Source organism: Erigeron canadensis, chromosome 5 (genome assembly GCF_010389155.1).
Source record: "Erigeron canadensis isolate Cc75 chromosome 5, C_canadensis_v1, whole genome shotgun sequence".
NCBI lineage: Eukaryota > Viridiplantae > Streptophyta > Magnoliopsida > Asterales > Asteraceae > Erigeron > Erigeron canadensis.
Window position 1 is genome coordinate 28,382,725 of NC_057765.1, and position 20,502 is coordinate 28,403,226.

At 34.7% G+C, this 20,502-nt stretch overlaps 1 protein-coding gene and 1 long non-coding RNA gene across 4 annotated transcripts; both read left to right on the forward strand.

The window, feature by feature from the left end:
- Positions 1–5,899: 5,899 nt before the first annotated feature.
- LOC122601496 lies at positions 5,900–13,632 on the forward strand. Its single transcript, XM_043774250.1, has 9 exons — positions 5,900–5,992; positions 6,081–6,555; positions 6,677–6,808; positions 6,897–7,037; positions 7,108–7,263; positions 7,344–7,807; positions 8,555–8,833; positions 8,923–9,400; positions 13,472–13,632. Exons 1-9 carry the CDS (start codon positions 5,900–5,902, stop codon positions 13,630–13,632), a joined length of 2,379 nt encoding a protein of 792 aa, XP_043630185.1.
- A 97-nt stretch (positions 13,633–13,729) lies between these two features.
- LOC122600944 lies at positions 13,730–20,206 on the forward strand. 3 transcript variants are annotated; one of them, XR_006324112.1, is made up of 6 exons: positions 13,730–13,847; positions 13,939–14,360; positions 14,955–15,392; positions 19,041–19,102; positions 19,504–19,614; positions 19,685–20,206. It is a non-coding gene; the product is annotated as an uncharacterized LOC122600944 (long non-coding RNA). The 3 variants fall into 3 exon arrangements; XR_006324111.1 differs by having other exon boundaries at positions 19,504–20,206; XR_006324113.1 differs by lacking the exon at positions 19,504–19,614.
- Positions 20,207–20,502: the final 296 nt, after the last annotated feature.

The window sequence follows — 20,502 nt, forward strand, 5'->3', positions numbered from 1 at the left end:
AGATGGTAATTTTATGTTGTGTGTGAAATAAGGACGAGATTGTGTAAATAGGGGGTAAAAAGTTTTTTTTTTTATAAAAATGAAGCATAGCTGTCACACCCCACCTTAGGCGGAATCGTAGGATATGACGAAAAGAAATAACATAGCACATGGAATTTATAATAGCGTTATACTAAATGAAATCCAAATAAATGTGATTCCCACAAGCGGGATAAGTCTAGGCAACACGCCTCAAATAGCAAAAGAAGTGACAAATAGTATTGAATGTTCAAATGCAATCTAGGAGTCCATGAAGGATCTCTTTACTGGTCTTCCTAAAGTCCTTATACTCAGTCTCCATAAGCATTGTTATTACCTGAAAATGAATGCTCGAAAATGTCAACATAATGTTGGTGAGTTCGTAGGTTTAAAGGAATACAAATGAATTTGTTGTGCATGATATATAAGGTTTGGACAATAGTGTAAATATAAACATGTAGCAGCCTGTATGCAATCCAAATACTGGTCAATGCTATCATAGTTATCCAACAACACAATCCCCATCACTCCTGCCAACAACTCAATCACATCACTTGCCAACAACTCAATCACACATTGTAATACCAACAACTACCAGCTGGAGTATATAGTTGGTCGATAGATTTCAAATAGTCTTCAATAGATATCAACAGACATCTATTGCATCTTAGAATCAACACAAACAAGCTAGCATACACATTTCATAATTACACGTATTTGTCCAAGAAAACAAACAAGTTTTGGCACAACTAGTAAAGAAATGAAAAGTGTTTTGAGCATCATTTTCCCCCAGATAAATAAAATAAAAAGGGGCCATGAAACTCACCTCAATCAGCAAGCAGTTGTGCAAAGTCCAAAAGATCACTAGAATCTACAAAACATATACATGTACAAGTTACAATTATGGACATGGTCAATAACCGTCCATTGTAACCCGCATTTCATGATATACATATATGGATACTTTCAAAATATTCATAATTGATTTTGTCATGTATTATTAAGTTACAAGTCACATAACTTAATATAGTGTATTTGTTTTAATGATGTACCATTGGTTTTTACAAGTTCATATTCACTAAAATTTTTGGCAACTTTATCTATTTTTTATTAGGATGAAACGAACAATTCAAGTTTTCAAATCTTAACTACTGTAACCTTAGAGTGTTATAAACTTACATGAATTTTTACTTAATTTATTCCGCACGTTAAATATTTTTAAAAATTCCATAATCACATACTAGTTAGAAAATTCACTGTTTGCGCGCAGAAAAGTTTTATAAAAGTTAAGGGCCTTCAGAGCTTCAAAAAAAATCCAAATTTTTACAGTACACTCTTAACATCTTAAAAATGTTTCTGGAAAAAATAATCTCCCAGTTCATAAAATCGACCAAGATATGACTATTTGAAATCGACCTAAATCTGTTCGGAAAACTCAGCTTTGCGCAGTTTTTCATTTGATAACCTTAAACTTCATATTTTTACACGAAACCAATTCCACCAGAAATTAGACTTCCTGAATTTAATTTTAGACACCAAAAACGTGACTTAACCATCTTCCATGACCAAGATACGACCTTTCAAAGGTAACAAATCGAATTTGTCCAGATTCTGAAATAACTCAAACTTAGTGTTTTAAAGACTACTATAACTAATATACATATATAAACTTTCAAATCTTTCCAACACCTATTTACATCTGTTATTATGATTTTCATGCCTTCATAATTGAATTTCTTTAATTACATTAATTATTATGCTAAAATAAATACGTAAACTTTTAACATTAATATGATTTATACTTCAAGCTTTTGACTTAACCCTAAAAAAAAAACCCCCCTTTCATTCATTATTATAAATTTATCATAATATATATTCATCAAATAGGCTACTTATAATAAAAGATCAATAAAAAAAATATAGTTATATATATGAAAAGAAAAGATAAGTAATTTACCCCAAGATTGAAGATCACTCCTTAGATACTAAATATCCAAGAAATCTTTAGGATGTAGGCTTAAATATATGATTTATAAAATTTTGGTTTAGGTGATGTATTCCACGGCAGAGAGCAAAAATTACAATTGTGGTTTAATTTTTTTTTTTAAGATATTCACTTTATATTTATTATGGAGATAAGTGTTTTGGAGTTTGAATATAATTAGGATACAATAGTATATAATCTATCAAGAGTTCTAATAGGATTATGATTTCTAATACAAGTTAGAGACTATTATAAAATAATGATTTTGGTGACGGATGTCACAATAGCCGTTTGGGATGGGGGGTCCACAAGCCCCAACGTTAAAAAATCCTTACCCGCTCTTCGGCTTCACTAATCAAAATGGTACATGATTCAACTACCCATGCCTTACCCAATTGCTTGAAATGGTGTAAACGATCGGGTTCAAGTTACCCGATGCTTATCCGACGGGGTACTCCTTCCCCCCGATGTTTTACAAAAATAATTATCTAGTAATAATTAAGGGGATAACTTGGATGATGTTAACATTATTTTGGTTGGATGATGTTGCTCTCACAAACCATTAAAATCATGGGTTTTTTTTGACATGTGTAGAAATTGATTTAAGTAAGTTTGTGAGAGCAACATCATCCAACAAAGATGATGTTAACATCATAAATCATCGAAGCGCGTAACCCGACCAGGCGAAAAGCAGTAACCCGACCACCCACTATTAGCGGCGACGTCGCCGTAAATAGTGGGCCCCCTCTGTCAGTCAACACCTGCCACAGCCTGCCCCTTTTTAACCGTTTCACGTTGTGGTGGTCCCCACTATTTGCGGCGACGTCGCCGCTAATAGTGGGCCCCCCACTGCATTCTGCCGTTACAAACCACGCTATTTCTTCTTCTCCTCTTCTCTTCTCCGTATTATTACAAACCCTGCATTTTTTTACATGTCTTTTAAGGACTTTGTCTAAGCGTACGATTTCATCAGCCATGATGTCCAAAGCTTTAAGTGAAACCTTTCCCAATAGGTCCTTCATACAGTTGTAATTATGTTTCCCCTTCCGGGTCCCGTTGCTATACCCTAGTTGGCCCCTTATTTCTGTTTCTTGAGCGATCAGGACAGAATCAACACATTGCAGGATTCTAGTAAATGTGCATTTCCCCCTCAATTCTTCCTTCAGTAGGTGGTGTTCGGCCTCGACTCTGTTTGTGGTGTGGTTTTGGTAGTTGAGGTGTTCATCGACCCAACAGGACACAAACTGCTCTCGGTATGGGGACAACCAATTATCGGTCAGGTACTTGTAGACGCCTGGGAAACCTGCAAGTTTTTTCTTTAACTCCTTTTCGTTAGACTTAAACTCGTCAAAAGTCCGAGATTGATAGACTTTTTTTCACCAGTCGTTAAGCCTGTCAATGTTAACATCTTTCTTCATCTGCAATGCCGGTTCGCAGTGCTTCATTATGTTTTGCCATATATGGTACCTACACAGTAGTTGTTTCGCTTCCGGCATAACAACCTTCAAAGCTCTCATCAAGGCCAGCTCCCTGTCAGTAAGAACGACACGAACGACAAAGCTATCAGCAAGGGTGGACTTGAGACATCGTAACACCCATTGATAATTCGCCTCCCGTTTGTTTACGATAAACGCATACGCTAAACTGAAGGTCTTCCCCGTTGAAGTCACGTCGACGATCTCAACTAGCGGCATGTTATAGATGTTGGTTTTGTACGTGGAGTCTATTTCAATAACCTAGGGGAATGCGCGCCATAGGGTCATTGATGTTGGATGAATGAAAAACAGGTTCTCCAAGCGTCCATTTTTGTTATTTGTGATGAACTGGTAAAAGTACCTTTTCTCCTGCAACAGTGAGAACATTACCTGCGAAAAGTGACCAAGGTAAAGTAAATAAGTCAATTCCAACAACGTAGTACAATATAATATTTAATGTTTGTACCTGCATTGGAGTACGCCCTGCTTGGCCGGACCTCCATCTCGCTTTCAGGAAGTTGGTAATGTCTCCTTTCCGAGTCAGGTTTCCTGGAAATTCAAGTTTGAGGTTTACCGGGATCTAATGTGGGTACAAACCGCGATCCGATTGGGTCCCCACATATTCCTTTTCTTCATCCGTCATCCGTCTAGCGTATGCATTCCCTTGCAGATCGGTAGTTGGATCATGATTGTGTCTCCAATCCTTGACGGTTAACCTCCAACCACCATCACGCCCAGGGCGGCCTATTAAAGTGAAGGGACAACCTATCTTACTGGACCGTTTGGGTGGGCCAATTAACCTTGCATCGCGCGCTCCACCGTGGTGACATATAAGTGTCACTTTATTGACCACCTCTTTTGAGTTTTTGTTCGTTCGGCGTAAGACTAGAACATAACCCAAATCCATTGCTGTTCTTTGAGCCCACTCCGTTAATTCTTCAAAGGAATCGAAGACCTCGTCAGTTTCGAAGTCCCCAGCTTCGCATTCATATTCACCGTCTACATCAGGTTGCTCAAACACATTATCCGACACTTAATACGTACGTTTTCTGGGTTTGCCCAAATATCCTCCAAACTATCCATCTGAAACAATTCAAGTAAACATCAACCACATTAACTATTAATGGTGTCCATACTATATATATATGTATATATATTTACACATACGTATAATATCTATATCTATATTCATAATACATATATATATATATATATATATATAAACACTAAGATTGAAAAGGAAAAGATACACAATACCAGTAACTACAAATATGTAATGAAAACGATGATTCCTATGTTTGAAATTTTTTTTCGAAATACACAATAATTCAGTATGAAAACCACGACTTTAGGGTATTGAATATCTTATTACTTGCTGTTTTTTCAAGTATACAATATGTAGTTGGACATTCCATACATATATAGTTTTGAAATCGATGATTCCTATGCACTAACATCTTTTGATCCCATTGAACTACGTCAAAATCGATGATTCCTATGCACTAACATCTTTTGACCCTATTGAACTATGTCAAAGAACCATTCCCGATACCTAAATCATTTTCCCAATGATTAAATTGGAGTACATCGTAAATCGATAATCATAACGGTCCATTTGATTTTACCTAGGAAAATTAAAATGGACAGGCTTTATTGAAAACGGACATATTTACCCGGCTTCCCATCAAACTTCACTTCTCAGCTCATAAATATTTTCGAGTTAAAAACCTCTTTCTTTCATTTCCCCCCTTTTTTCTGAATAAAATTATAACAATTCAAATTTCTTAATCACCACCCATCTTCTGCTATATCAACAAATGTAAGTAATTTATTTTGCTATTAATATATGTTTAGGGTTTCCATTTCTTCTTATCATTTATTTAAATATTTATTTTCCATGATCATTATGATTATATGCTATTGAAGTTAAGCTCTTTTACCCCTTGCTCACTAGTTAATTATTTGTATATTAACATTGTTTGTGATATTGGAGTATATTGTATATATCTTTTTTACTGAATGTAAAACCCAACCACCCTAGGTAATACTGTTATCAGAAAAAAAAAATGCAAAATACAAAATTGAAGTAACACATTTTAGGATTTAACGACCGAGGTAGTCTAGTGGTCAGTCGTCACTCACAAGTGTCGGAACCTTCCCAAGTAAATATCTTTGGAGGTCGGTGATCAGGGTAACGGTCTCTAGGATACTCCGGTTAGGACACGTACATCTGAGTCACAGACTCACCCTTTCCGGGTAATTTGAACATGGAAAACCTACTTTGTTTACTCTTTACAATTGGCGGTTTTAAAATTTCAAAATTTTGCGATAAGGGCATTGCTATTTTTACCCTTTTTTGTTATGTTTTATTTTTTAGTAACCCACCACTTCATTTGCAATCAGTATCATCTATCTTCTTACAATGGCAAGTTTTGACACAAATAAGCCGACCAGATGCGATGAACGTGGAGGAAGTTTTGCTGCTGAAGGTATATCGGAATTTTCCACCGATAAGGTACAATGTTAAGATATGTTACTGTACATTCATCTTGTTAATAATCGAGTGATGTTACTGTTTTCTAATAAAAAGAAGTCAATTTCAGGTGTTTAAGTCTCATCAAGATTTAACGGATTGGGTGCAAAATATGGGACGTTCTCTTGGTTACGTTATTGTTATTAAAAGAACAAATGCACGACCTTGTGGGTATGTATATAAAATTAGACTTATGTGTGATCGTAGTGGTGTATACAAAAATAAAAGTCTGGTTGCAAATCCTACGAGCAAAAAGACTAACTGCCCGTTCGAATTGGAAGGAAACTATTCGTGCAAGTACGATTGTTGGAAGTTAAGGGTGATATGTGAAAAACACAACCACGAACCTGCACTAAATATGAAGGGTCATCCATATGCAATGCGTTTGTCTAAAGATGAAGCTCGTTTGGTGCTAGATTTGTCAAAGAAGAATATGAAACCGCAAGCAATTCTAGCAATACTGAAGAAGCAAAATGCAAATAATATGTCCACGATGAGTACCATTTATAATGCACTTACTAAGTTTCGGAAGAGTGGGCTGCTAGGTATAACTCATTTACGAGTTCTTGTGTCATTTTCAGACGAGAAGGTTATAGCTGTTTCATTAACACGCCAGTAGAACTCAAATACCGTTTCTGATTTTGGTTTTTGTATACTTCGTTACAGAAAAATCTAAGGGACAACCCACCACCGGTGAAGAAATTGCATCTATGAGCTCACACACAGTTGATGGAAACAAGTCCAAAAGAGCTGTTAATCGCTCTTATCAGTTTGGATTATCAAACACATGCAAAAATAGTATGGTTAATATTTTCAGTTCAAATGCAGTCTAGACTCTAGAGGTATAAAATCTCACTATCTGTTGGCTTTTATCTGATTGTTGCAGAAACTTTTATGGAACAACCGATCAATGGTGTAAAAAGTTATGTGAACCCCATGTGCCCTGCACATACATTTGATGCGAACAAGTCGAAGAGAAGTATTGATCATTCGGATCAATTTGCAGACCCAGACACTTTTGAAACAAGTAAGGTTTAACATTTTAGTCTAAATGCAGAATTCTCGCCATCTGATTATATTTTATTTTACAATGTTAGATACAGAAACATTCACAGAAAAAGCAATCAACCATGAAGACAGTGCATCTCCGAACCAAATGTACCCTGGATATGTATTTGATGCAAACAAGTCAACAAGAACCATTGATTACATTGATCCATTTTCAGTTCATAACAGCTGTGAAACAAGTAGGGGTAGGGCATCAGCGCAAAATTTAGTCTAGATGCAGAATTTTTCTTACCATAAGTTTTTGGTCTTTGTATGTTTGTTTCAGAAGTATTCATGGGACAGCCAATCAAGCGTGAAGAAGATGCATCCCAGAGCCCTGTATACGCTGCATACACATTTGATGCAGACAAGTCGAAGAGACCTATAGATCATATGGATCCGTTTGTTATTGAAAACTGGGTGCAAGAGCTTGATTCAGCTAAATTTGGTGCTGTTAAACAAGATATAGAAGATCATATGCCAAGAGAACAGATGATTCCTTCGTTTAGAAGGGTTCCCTCACCTCAGATCGATTTGATGGAGACATTTCCAGTGAGAAATATTTCCATTGCAAATGTTGTGAGGGATGTGTTTATGTGTACTGATGGCAAGGGTCATGATACAAGTGCACCAGATGCTAATCTCATAGCCTTCCCGGATAATGAACCCACATTTGCGAGGCCTTTTCAACCATATCGAGACATGGTCTTAAGTAAGCCTGATAGGCAGTTTTTGATGAAACAGTTTTTGGTAAGCTGTCCCAACTTTTTTGGTCATATTAAATGAAGTAATGATGTAACCATCCTTGTCTATTTGATGCAAAATATCGCGGATCAAAAAGCTTGACATGTATACCGGTAGAGGTAACAAGTTGGGTGGTCGTAAAACATATGAATACGGCCACTGCCCTCTTCTATCCATTTTTCTAGTTTATAAACAATAGTTTTGTTCAATTTGACTGAAAATACTATACACGTAAAATAGTTATCTTTGTAATGCACTTTCATAGGTTGGAAGCATTGACACTTTTTAGGCGACTAACATTACTACATTTTTTACTCATTTGACATGTCCTACTTTATGCTAAGTTTATGTAGATTACCCATTCGACCAATTAGAGATAAAATGCAACCCAAATTTCGTTTTTGGTAAATTGAAGGAAATGGCCACCTCAACTTACTGGTTTGCATACCACTTACAGATCATACCTACTTTGATAGTGACAGTCTGGCCACTGGTGTGATTGAATACCTGAAAGGTCTTAAGTTAACTTAAATCATTCATATGTATAGGTTATATATGAAAAACTAGCTGTATGTGAAAGCTGATTGTGTAGGGCCCTTTGTTGATAACATTCTCCCTTAGCATACTAATAACTAAATATATAGATAAATGTTAAAAAGATAGTGGCATCTGGATGTACCACATTTAAATGGTGCATCAGCCATCAGGTTCTTTATTATATCACATAGAGTTTTGACTTTAATCACCATGCAGGAGGAAGATAATGCACATGGGCAATCTTCAAGGGGTAATAGCGGAGAAGTAGACGACGGTGCAGAAGAATATCGGACGAATACAGCTGTTGAGCCAATAGATGAAGAAGACAAAGACATGAATGTTGATAGTGATGTTGAGGTTGAAAAGAAGTACGATAAAGGTGTTCAATTTGATTCGAAACTTGTGGCGAGTTCTCACCCAAAAAAATCAACCCGAGGTGATGAAAATGAAAGAAATTTGGAAGTGGAAGGCACATCAGGATTCTCTACTAACATGGTATGACAGTTAACTTTATTGATATACATGTATATTGTTAAATCATCCATTAACATTACTGGTTTCTAACAATACAAATTTCATTTCAGATGTTTAAGTCTTGTCAAGATTTAATAGATTGGGTGCAAAATGTGGGTCATTCTCTTGGTTACTTTATTGTCACTAAAAGATCCAATGCACAACCTAGTGGGGATGTATATAAGGTTAGCCTTATGTGTGATCGTGGTGGTATATTCAAAAGTAAAAGCTCCATTAGAAAAAATACCCGGAGCAAAAAGACCAACTGCCCATTTGAATTGGAAGGAAAAAAGTCGAGGAGGCATGGTTCTTGGACATTAAGGGTGATGTGTGAAGACCATAATCATGAACCTGCACTACATATGGAGAATCATCCATTTGCAAAGCGCTTGTCTGAAGATGAAATTCGTTTGGTGCTAGATTTGTCAAAGAAAAATGTAAGCCCACTAGAAATCCTATCAACGCTGAAGGCACAAAACAAAAATAATTTTTCCACGCTTAGCACCATCTACAATTTACGGCAGAAGTTTCGGAGGACCAACAATGCAGGTATTACTTATATGAGGGTTGCTATATCTTCTTTACTACAAAAGGGCTATATAGGATTATTTGATTTATATTAGTATTATATATGAAGACACTGGTTAATATAATTATGTAGACAGTAATAGATTAATAGTTAATGACATATAACAATAATGATAATGGAAAATATAGATAACTAGCTAGTCTGAAAAAGTATAAGTAAATTTTTCTTTTTTTTAGAACGGTGTGTTAGTTGGTTAGTGGTTCGAACCCTAGCAGTGACATCTAAGCGGATAGTATGCTAGCGGTTGGAACCCAAAGGCACCCGTGGAGACCAAGGGTCTGATAACACGGCCCGCATGTGTCCGAAGAGGTAAATGCCCGAGACCATGGGGAATTGAGATTTGATCCCTGGACACAAAGCCAACATCCCATCCCCTAGAACCCCCAAAGAAGGCAATATAAATGATATTATGATAATATAAATAAACATCTTATAACAAAAACTTAAGTAGCAGTTAGAAAAATAAAATAATAAAATCAGTAAAAGTATCATATAAGCTGTTAAGGGGGTGTTTGGGCAATAAACACCGTAACAGAATTGTAATTGTATATTGTGATTAAACCAATATTACAAGGGATATATATAAGAAACATAATTACACTTTATAATCCTATACTATAGGCAAATACTATAACTAAAGTATAACTCAATCTCGTCTAATATTCCCCCTCAAGCTAAGGTCGAGAAACGACTTGTAGCTTGGACCGTATAGAGAAAACGTTGTGACAACAACGGCTTAGTAAAGATATCTGCTATTTGATCATTGGTTGAGATAATCTGGACCGACAATTGGCGGCTAGCAACCCGTTCACGAACAAAGTGAAAATCAACCTCTACATGCTTTGTACGTGCATGAAAAACAGGATTTGATGATAAATATGTTGCTCCCAAATTGTCGCACCATAAATTAGGCACGAATTTTAAAGGAATACGAAGCTCACGCAGCAATGTTTGAAGCCACGTGAGTTCGGCAACAGTGTCTGCTAAGGCCTTGTATTTAGCCTCTGTGGATGACCGAGATACAGTTTGCTGCTTACGAGCAGACCATGATACAAGATTAGAACGAAGATAGATGGCATATCCCCCGGTGGATCGACGGTCATTTGGACAACCGGCCCAGTCAGCAACAGAAAAGGCATTGACCATCTTAGGTTTAAAGGTGCTATCAGTATAAGCATGAAGAATTGTACTAGAATCATGTTTGAAACAAAGACCAAAAGTAACTGTCCCTTGTAAGTACCGCAAGATGCGTTTAACCGCGGACTAGTGACTCTCCGTAGGAGAATGCATAAATTGACAAACCTTATTAACAGCAAACGTGAGATCAGGGCATGACAAAAGAACGTACTGAAGAGCACCAACGACCTGTCGATATTTCACCGGATCAGAACATGGGGGACTATCTCCAAGGGCAAGATTAGCCGTAGTAGTAATAGGTGTTGGAACAGGTTTAGCCTTAGAAAGACCAGCACGGTCAAGCAACTCAAGGATATACTTCTTTTGGGACAAAATAACATCTTTTCTCGTATGTATAACCTCAACACCCAAAAAATAAGATAAGGATCCAAGATCTTGAATCGCAAAGCACCGGCTAAGACGTTGTACTACTAAGTCTATAGCTTTAGAGTTGTTGCCGGTCAGACAGATTTTAGTTTTGTTTTAAACTGTCGTTCAACCATGACAACAAACGGTTTAAAAGTAACATACACATCAGATTTTAAAGCTAAAGGGTAAATCCACATGAACTTAGAATAATGATCAACACATAGAAGAAAATAACGATGACCATTAAAAGAGGTAACGGGAGCCGGACCCCAAACATCACAAAATACCAAATCCAAAATATTTGAACTTTTAAAAGAAGATGGCAAAAGATGAAGTTTTGATGATTTGCCAACCGAACATGAATCACAAAAGGAGTCGATACATTTATTTAATAAAGGTAATTTATATTTAAATAACATGGATTTCAAAAGTTGAGGATGAGGATGTCCCAATCTTTGATGCCATGTTGTGGAAGAGACCCGAGCAGTTGAAAAAGCAACTTTTGGAATAGCTTGTATTCGCGGAAGGTGGAAGGAATAAAGACCATGTTCACTTCGACCTGTGAGGAGGATGGTGCGTGTAGACGTGTCCTTCACACAAAAGAAAGTCGAGTGAATTCAAAGAATACGTTATTGTCATGGCAAAATTTTTGAACGGAAAGAAGGTTACGTTTAATTTCTGGAACATGAAGTATATTTTGAAGAGAAAAGGTTTTGTTTGGGGAATAAAATTTAGAGGAACCAATACGAAGAATGGGTAAACCCTTACCATTGCCAACATGAAGATTGTCTTCGCCATAATAAGTTTCAGAATTGTCAAAGTTGGAGAGATTAGGGCTCACATGCTGATTAGACCCGGTGTCAGGAAGCCATGAGGAAGAAGCTTGAGATCTGTAGTCAGCATAGTTTGCAGATGGCTGTGAACGTGTCCTTATATTTGTCAGGTCATGGTTGGGACATTGAGAGGGAACATGGGCTATTCCACACCTGTTACATGTACCATAAACAATATGCTAATTAGTTGCCCAACTAAATGGACTGCGATTACCTCCTTGGTTACGGTTGGTGAAGTTCCCTCGTCCACGATTTTGGCGGTTGTTGGAGCCACGATATGTATTAGTGCTTGATCTATTTGTATAATAAGCCTGTGATGGTGATGAAGTAGAAGGCTGAAGTGTCAAATCGAGCTGATTGGCAAGCTGTTGTATGGCTCGAAGAGCTTCAGATTGATTTAGCGATTGACCAGTTGAGAAGGGGGTACTTTGAGTAGTACTGGCGAAGGCTTGAGTAGTAGCAGCAACGTGAAGGCTTGTGCAGGTGATACATCAGTAGCCTTTTTGATCATGTAATCATAATCAGACAACAAACCTTAGAAGCTCATTAAAAGCAGTCGGATTTTGACGAGCTAAAAGGGTGGACTTGAGTCCATTGTATTCATCACGTAAACCTGAGATAACTAACATAATAAGATCCTTTTCTTTCATTGGCTCACCAATGTTAGCAAGAGCATCGGAGTATTCAGTAGCACGAGTCAAATAATCAGAAGATGACTCATCTCCCTTCATAGTGAGTTTCAACAGTTGAGTCTTAAGAGTGTACTCCCTGGAGGAAGTATGAGGAGCATAGGCACGTTCCAGGGGATAACCACAAGTCTTGTGAGGTCATCCCCTGTACATGCTGGAAAGAGCTTTCAGAGATATTAGACAATATAAGCATGCGAACATGGGCATCATTAATTAGGGTTTGGCTGAGAGGTTGTTGCAGCTGCCTTGTCTTTGTCAGGAGGAGAGCTCTCGGTTTGTATAATGGTTGATGGGCACGAGATAGTGCCATCAACATAACCCCAGAGGTTGTTAGTGACCAAAAAAGGATGAATCATGGCTTTCCAGTAGCCATAGTTTGTAGGGGTGAGAGTGAATCCGAACTTGTGTGAGTTATGAGTTGTTTTTTCTTTTTGATCGAAAGTTGCTGCTTGGGTTAGGGTTTTTTTTTTTTAATTATACGGCAGTATTGTTACTGCAAGGGTTAGGGTTATTGTGCTCTGATACCACAATAAACACCGTAACAGAATTGTAATTGTATATTGTAGTTAAACCAATATTACAAGGGATATATATAAGAAACATAATTACACTTTATAACCCTATACTATAGGCAAATACTATATAACTAAAGTATAACTCAATCTCGTCTAATATTGGGTGAGCTTATTTTTGAAGCTTATTGCTTGAGCTTATAAAGTATAAACTAATAAAGTGTTTGGGTAAAGCTTCTTTTTACAAGCTTATGGCTTCTTATGAAGAAATAAGCCCCATAAGCATACACCAAAATTTTGAAGCTTATGGCTTTTTATGAATAGCCAAATAGGCCAACAAGCATAAGAAAAATAAGCTCACCCAAACACTTGTGAAATAAGTAGTGCTGATATCATTGTGAGTCTAAATGTAAAAGTTCTTACCATCTGTTGGTTTTGTATCCTTGTCACAGAAATATCCATGGGACTGCCCATTGATAGTGAAGGAAGTGCATCTGCAACTCGAGAGTACACCGCATACACATTTGATGCAAACAAGTCGGAAAGCACTATTGGTCACACAGATCCATCTCGTAAACTAGATACATCATACATGTGTTTTAAGTATGATTAATATTTTCAGTTTGAATGCCGTCTATATTCAGAATATCTAAGCATCTGTTGACATTTGCATGTCTGTTTCAGAAGCATTTATGGAACAATCAATCAATAATGTAAACTGTGCATCTACAAATTCAATGTGCTCTGCAAAGGCATTTGATGCAAGCAAGTCAAACAAAACTGTGGATCAAACGGATCCGTTTGAAATCCCAAACACATGTGAAATAAGTAGGGGTTTACATGTTTAGTCGAAATGCAGTCTAGTCTAGATACAGAAAACCTGACCATCTAAGTTAATTTTTTTTTATGTTTGCATCAGATACATTCATGGAACAACCAATCAACAATGAAGAAAGTGTTGGATTAGGTGTTTAAGCCATAACTAAAATTGATGGAAGCACAGTCCTTTTGGGTTGCCCTCGAGGCTCAAAATGAATAGAAGTGATAAAGGAGAATAAAATTCCCATGGAAAGTTTGTCCCACATCGGTGGAATAGAAAAACATGGAGGCTATCCAAAGCTATATATAGGGCCTTAGGGATTCATTCTTTTTGCACATTCTTGGCTTGTGTATTCGCCTCCTTCTTTCTCCTCTTGGAAGAACTCTTCTATAGTTCATCCACACTTAGTTATTTTTTTTTGAGTCGTCGGGTGTGATTCCATTAGAGGCACGACACTTGTGGTGCTTGCTTCCAAGAGATTTGGAGGGATAGTTTTAGTTGTTTACTACAACAACTAAAAGGTATGTAATCTTATTTATTTATTTGTTTATTTATTTATTTATTTCCTTTAGTAAGTTTAGATTATTTACTAGAGTATTAGGGTTATTATCTTATATTCATAGTTATAGGTTCAATAGTGAAAACATAGATCCTGTTTTAGGTTGCATGCTCCCTTAAAAGTTTAAGTTAGTTTGTAATGCCTAAATCCTATCAGAAAGTGCATTTGTGAACTCAATGTACACTGCTAATGCAGTTGGTGCAAACAAGTTGACCATAAGTATCGAATACATGGATCCTTTTGAAATCTCTAAAAGCTGTCAAATAAGTAGGGCTTAACATTATCAGTTCAGATCCGGTCCAGAGTCTAAAAGCTGTTAAATAAGTAAGGCTTAACATTCTATTCTACTTCTATTCCTAAATTACACGTATGCCTGGAAACCAGGACTCTCGAAAAACCCCTATTAATCCACCCTTACAAATGTGAGAAGTGGGACTCGAACCCAGGTGGATCCTCCCAAGGTCAAAGACCTTACCAATGGGCCACCAACCCCATTGGCAGTATTTCTCATCATCTATTGTTGGAATTTTTATGTTTGTTTCAAAAACATTTCTAGGAGCCTCGATAAAGCGTGAAGAAGGCGCATCTCCGAGCCCAACGTACACTGCGTACGGATTTCATTACATGGATTCAGTTGCTAATGAAAACTGGGTGAAAGATCTTGATTCAGCCAAATATATGTCCGTCTTAAAAGATATACAAGAGCATTTGCAAGGAAATAGATGTTGATGCCTTCTTTTAGATGGTTGCTCTCACTAGAAGTATCAAATGGAAACAATTTCCAGTGAAAAATACTCCCATTGAAAATGTTGTGAGGGATGCAGTTATGAATTGGAATGGTAATGATACTAGTGCACTAAGTACCGATCTCAGAGCTGTCTCAGTCTTGTATGATAAGTGAAGCCACTTTTGCAGGCTTTCAACCATGTCAAGACATAATCAAGACATAATCTTAAATAAGCGTGGAGAGCAGTTTTTTATGAGGCAATTTCTGGTAAGCTGACCTAAATTTTAGTAACTTTTAATGAAGATCTTAATTAAAAGGTTTGACAACCTTAGAAGTAAAGGTGGCAAAATGGGTGGGTGTGTAACGTCAATCATATGATTGAGAAGCTTTGTTTTAAAGTAGTAATTAGTGATCCATATTTGTAATTTCATGAAGTATTTGACTGATAAAACTATACCATGAAACATAGCTTTCTAATGAGGTGTTATTGGAGTTCGTAGCAATTAATAGTATCTTTAAGCGACTTACAACATATTTGACCCATTTAATACTTTTAGCTAAATTTATGGAGATCGTCGGACCACGGTTACCGAGTATCCTTAACTCCCATAGATCACCTTTTAGCTTGATACTATTGATGTAATGGCTTATAAGATGATCATGCCTGTAACTGTAAGGCTGTAAATATAGATCGCGTGGCACTCTTTTGTATCGATAATATTCTCTTGGAAAAAAAAAACTAGTTAATTGAATGTTATCTACATATCTAGATAAAATAATGTTAGTATCAAAATATGGAACACTTATTTATACATAAAACTTAAATGTGTAATAATTTTTTTTGGAAAATTTAGGAAAGAGACTAGTGAATCCACGTGTCAAATTCTTAAGGTTTTAGGTTGATTTTTTAGGCATATGAGTTTTAGGTTGATGTAATGCCCCGATTTTTAAATGGTAATATTTTAACTATGATATTATATTTTATAGTTAGTAAGGATAAACGAGTCATTTCCTTATAAAGATGTTAGTGCCTAAATAAAATATTAGATAAACAATAGAGGATAAAATATAACTAATAGTACTAAATATCCTTAATTTAGTTAAAATTACAATTACATTAGAAACCTCCTGGAAGTTCTTATGTGTGTCTGGTCGAGAGTGTTGCACCGCCAAAAAGAAAAAGAAACAACGAGCAAGTGAAGATTTGATCTTATTACTTACTAATTTATCTTTTCTTCCCATCATAATTAAATCTCTAATTCTTAACAACAATAATAATAATATACCTTTGATTGATTTTGGGTGAAGTATGGAAGATTTTATTTAGGGTTTATCATAAGAGATTGGGGATTTCAAGTGTAGCCGGTATCTATAGTTAATTCAAGTGAAGGTAATTTTATTGATAAGTGTTAATATTAATATGTTTAACACATGATGATAATTTATTATCATCATTCTTTTAAGAGTTTTCATGAAAACCCATATTAACACGGGGCTTACGATATTATTAATATTAGATATTCATACATTTAAATCATAAAAGCTTATAATTTTGGTGATATACGATTCAAGTGTTATACTTTAAAAATTGTGGTACAATAATCACAGGTTTGTCACTGTCATTATTAGCGGAGACATTGATAAAATTGTTTGTCGTAGTCATTGTACAAGACACATGGTACAATAACTCCTTTATTATAGAACTTTTTGAAACCAGTTGTACTCATAATGTGATATTATTATATATGATAAATAAGAATTAAAATATAAACATACCAAGTATATGTCTTTAATCATGATGTGAGCTCATAACATGAAGAAGTTTATTTTCAATCATTTGTCCTTTGATAATTAGATAACAATTAGAATTTTTTTCATATTTTTTGATAACAATTAGGATTCATAATTTGAGTGATAATTGTAACTTTAAACATTAATACGCAAAACTAATATAATACGCAAAACTAATATATAAAAAGAGAGAAAATTTTGTAACTTTTTTATTGAGAGATAGAATGAATCTAGAATGGAGTTCATATTAATTTAGATTTAGTATTCAAGTAACAATCTGTTGTAAACCGTGCTTTGTTGATCGTCCCATGTTCTGTGATCCTTATTGTGTTCAAGATAAGGATGTTGCATTTCGTTATCTGTTATTGTGTTTGGGATAAATATCTAAAGTTCATATTGTGTTTATATTAAATATTAAATTAATCTTAATATTTATAATTTATAAAAATGTAATCTAATATATTATTAAATTGGACGACATTATCAATATTGTATTGGATACCAATGTACCACATTTACAGGCATCAATTTATAATATTTTCTTATAAGTAATATTTATCTTTAGTCATGTAGTCGATATTGATATTTATATGTGTAAATCTATATATATTTTTATATAATAAAAAGTCAAGAAAAGTCAAAATTGAGAATTTTAAGAAAATCGAGAGATGTGATTACGTATATTGTTTATAACATTTTATAGGTAAGATAAATTAAAAAATTAAAAAATTTAAATGTAAAAAATACAAGTAAAAGCAAGTTTAAAAGAATATACTTCTAAAACATTGAACACATATGTTGTATTTTATCTTTTGAAATAATTTGTTGTAGATGATATTTCATATGTTAGAAATTTTTTAAATTAATTATATGATTAAAAATTTTAAAAAAATCTTCTCAAGTTGATAGCTAAAAAAAAATATCTTAAATATTCAAGGTTGAAAAGTGTAAGTTATTGATGGAAAACAAAAAAGTGTAAATTTAAATGATTATTTTTTTTTTAAAAGCTTCTCAAGTTGATAGCTAAAAATAAATATAAATTAGGTATTCAGGGGTAAAAAAATGTAAATTGTTGATGGAAAATAAAAAAGTATAAGTTAATGAGAATTTTTTTACAAATACTAATATAATAATATATTTGGATAATGATTATTAGAATTTTTAATTTATAATTAAATTAAATGATGACATAAGCGAAATTCAATTTGATAAAATTAAGCGATTTGATTGGTTAATAAATCATTAGTTCAACTGTCTTATAGTATATATTAAGATTAAGATTAAGATTGTTGTTGTTTGGCTAACTAGAATTGAAATTGAGATTTGAAATAACAAAGAAATATTGTCAAGTGATAGTATGGTGAAGCTTTATTATGTATTTGAGAAATTTATGAGAAAAGTGTATATATGTATTTAGCCAAACACAACAATATATGTATATTATGGGTTAAAGAATTGATTATAATTAAGTAAATAATATTGGATTTGTATTGTGTTAATAGGTTGTTGATTATGGTCATCTAAGATTATTTGCAAGTTGTCGTTTGAAAGGTGAGTACAACTTATGCCTTAAATATATATATTGCATATATGTTAAGATAGAGTAAGTTGATGATGAGAGAATATCGTACTACCAAGTATGTTTACTAATCTGATTATGCTTTGTTGAGATTGTATGGCTACTATCGTAGAAAGTGTGCTTTGTGACAATTATGCTTAGTGGTTGAGCTTGGTGATTGCGCTTAGTGGTTGGGCTTAGTGAAAAAATTGAGCTTGGTGGTCAGGCTTAGTGATTGATTAAGCTTAGTGATAATTATGTATGGTGTTAATAGTGTATTGTACCATAGTAATCAACATGAAAAGATTAGATTTGGTAATGATTGTGTATAATGATAATTTATGTTTAACAAAGATTGTGGTCAGGACTTTGTGTTTAGAGATGAGGTGTTGAGTGATGATCTTGTTAAAAAGGGTCATGTGATGCAAGTTATTGTATGAGTATTTATTGATATGTGATAGTTTATGTATGATATGTTGAACATATGTGTGCGTGTATATAAATGTAGCATGATTTGTACTCACTAAGCAAAATTGCTTATCTTTTTAGTTGTTTATATTTTATAGGTTCAAGTGGATTAAAGGATAAAGCAAAGTTGGAGTAATTAGCTAAAGCCTTTGAAGCGAAGGTAGTGTAAAGTTGGTGTTAGTTAATCCCTTTTACTAGCCAAGCTCTTGATCAAATATTTTGAATGTGTTGTCTTTTGGGATGTAATTTGGTCAAACTTTAGGCTAGAAATCTTTTGGTCAAACGTTAACGTTATGGTTGTAATGTGTTGGTTGTGATTATTAGACTAGTTTGTATGCTCTAATAAAAATGTACTTTTACATGTAATGTATATTTACAGTTGTGTCTAGTAAGTTTGATAGCTAAACTATTTTGAAATTACAGGTTGGATACTAAATATTACGGATAGGTCATGTCGATTTTTTTTTTAAAATAAGAAGTCAAATCGAATAAATTTGTCGTTTTATGTTTGGGTCGTTTCAGTTGATTTATCATTTTCCTTTTGGCAATTGAGCAAACTAGGGTCTTTACCGGTTATTGATTGAAAATACGAGGATCAAAGGCGGTCTGCCTTGCCTTCAATGTTTATCATCTCTATGTACTGGTCATCAGAGATGTTAACTTGTTGAACAGGTAACATGGTGTTCTGATTTAAAAATTCGGAAATTTATTTATTTGATGTTTTATTTTCATCATTGTTCAGGGGAAGAATCGGAGATTATACACAAGGCCAAATCTTCAACAGAGGAAAGAAGCGGCAAAACGAGAAGCTGTTGAAGTAATAGAAGTATTGCTGTTGAGCCAACATTATAAAGAACACAAAGGCAAAAATGTTGATTAGTGATGTAGACGTTGGAGAAAAGCATAACAAAGGTGAACATGGAGGTGTTCCATGTTATTCAAAGGTTGGCACAAAGTTTATGATGGCTGATTGACTGTTGTCTCTTCCCATGAAGAAGATGAAGACAGTCAATGTAAAAGATTGCGTGATCAGTTTTACGGAACTTTCATGAACGAGATTGTAACTGCATTAACTATCAACTTTATTCTTTCGGGTCATATTCATTTGTTTAGCAATTCAAATTATATCTTACCAAAACACTAAACAAGCCAAAAGTGTTGAACGGGCCAAAAGCTACTCAAAGTTAGATCAGCTTTGCAAAATAATGGTTCTTGATACTAATTAATTATGAAAGTTGGTCAAAAGTTTTCTGGGTTGATCTAACCTGACCCGCTTTGACATTTACTTTTAAATTACTTGTTTGACCCGATGTGCTGACTTTGCAATCTCTATTCCAGATATCTATATAGGCTTTCTTATCTAACTTTTCTGGGTAAAGCTTACCCTTGATTATTTATTATGACAACATGAAACATTTGAATACAAATGACTGTTGTCATATTAGTTCATACATATACGGCATGCCGTTTATATGTTAACAGATAAACTAGAATCAATACATCAAGATAATTAAATTGATTGTTTTAACCTGACCGACTCATTTTGTCATCTCTATCTCT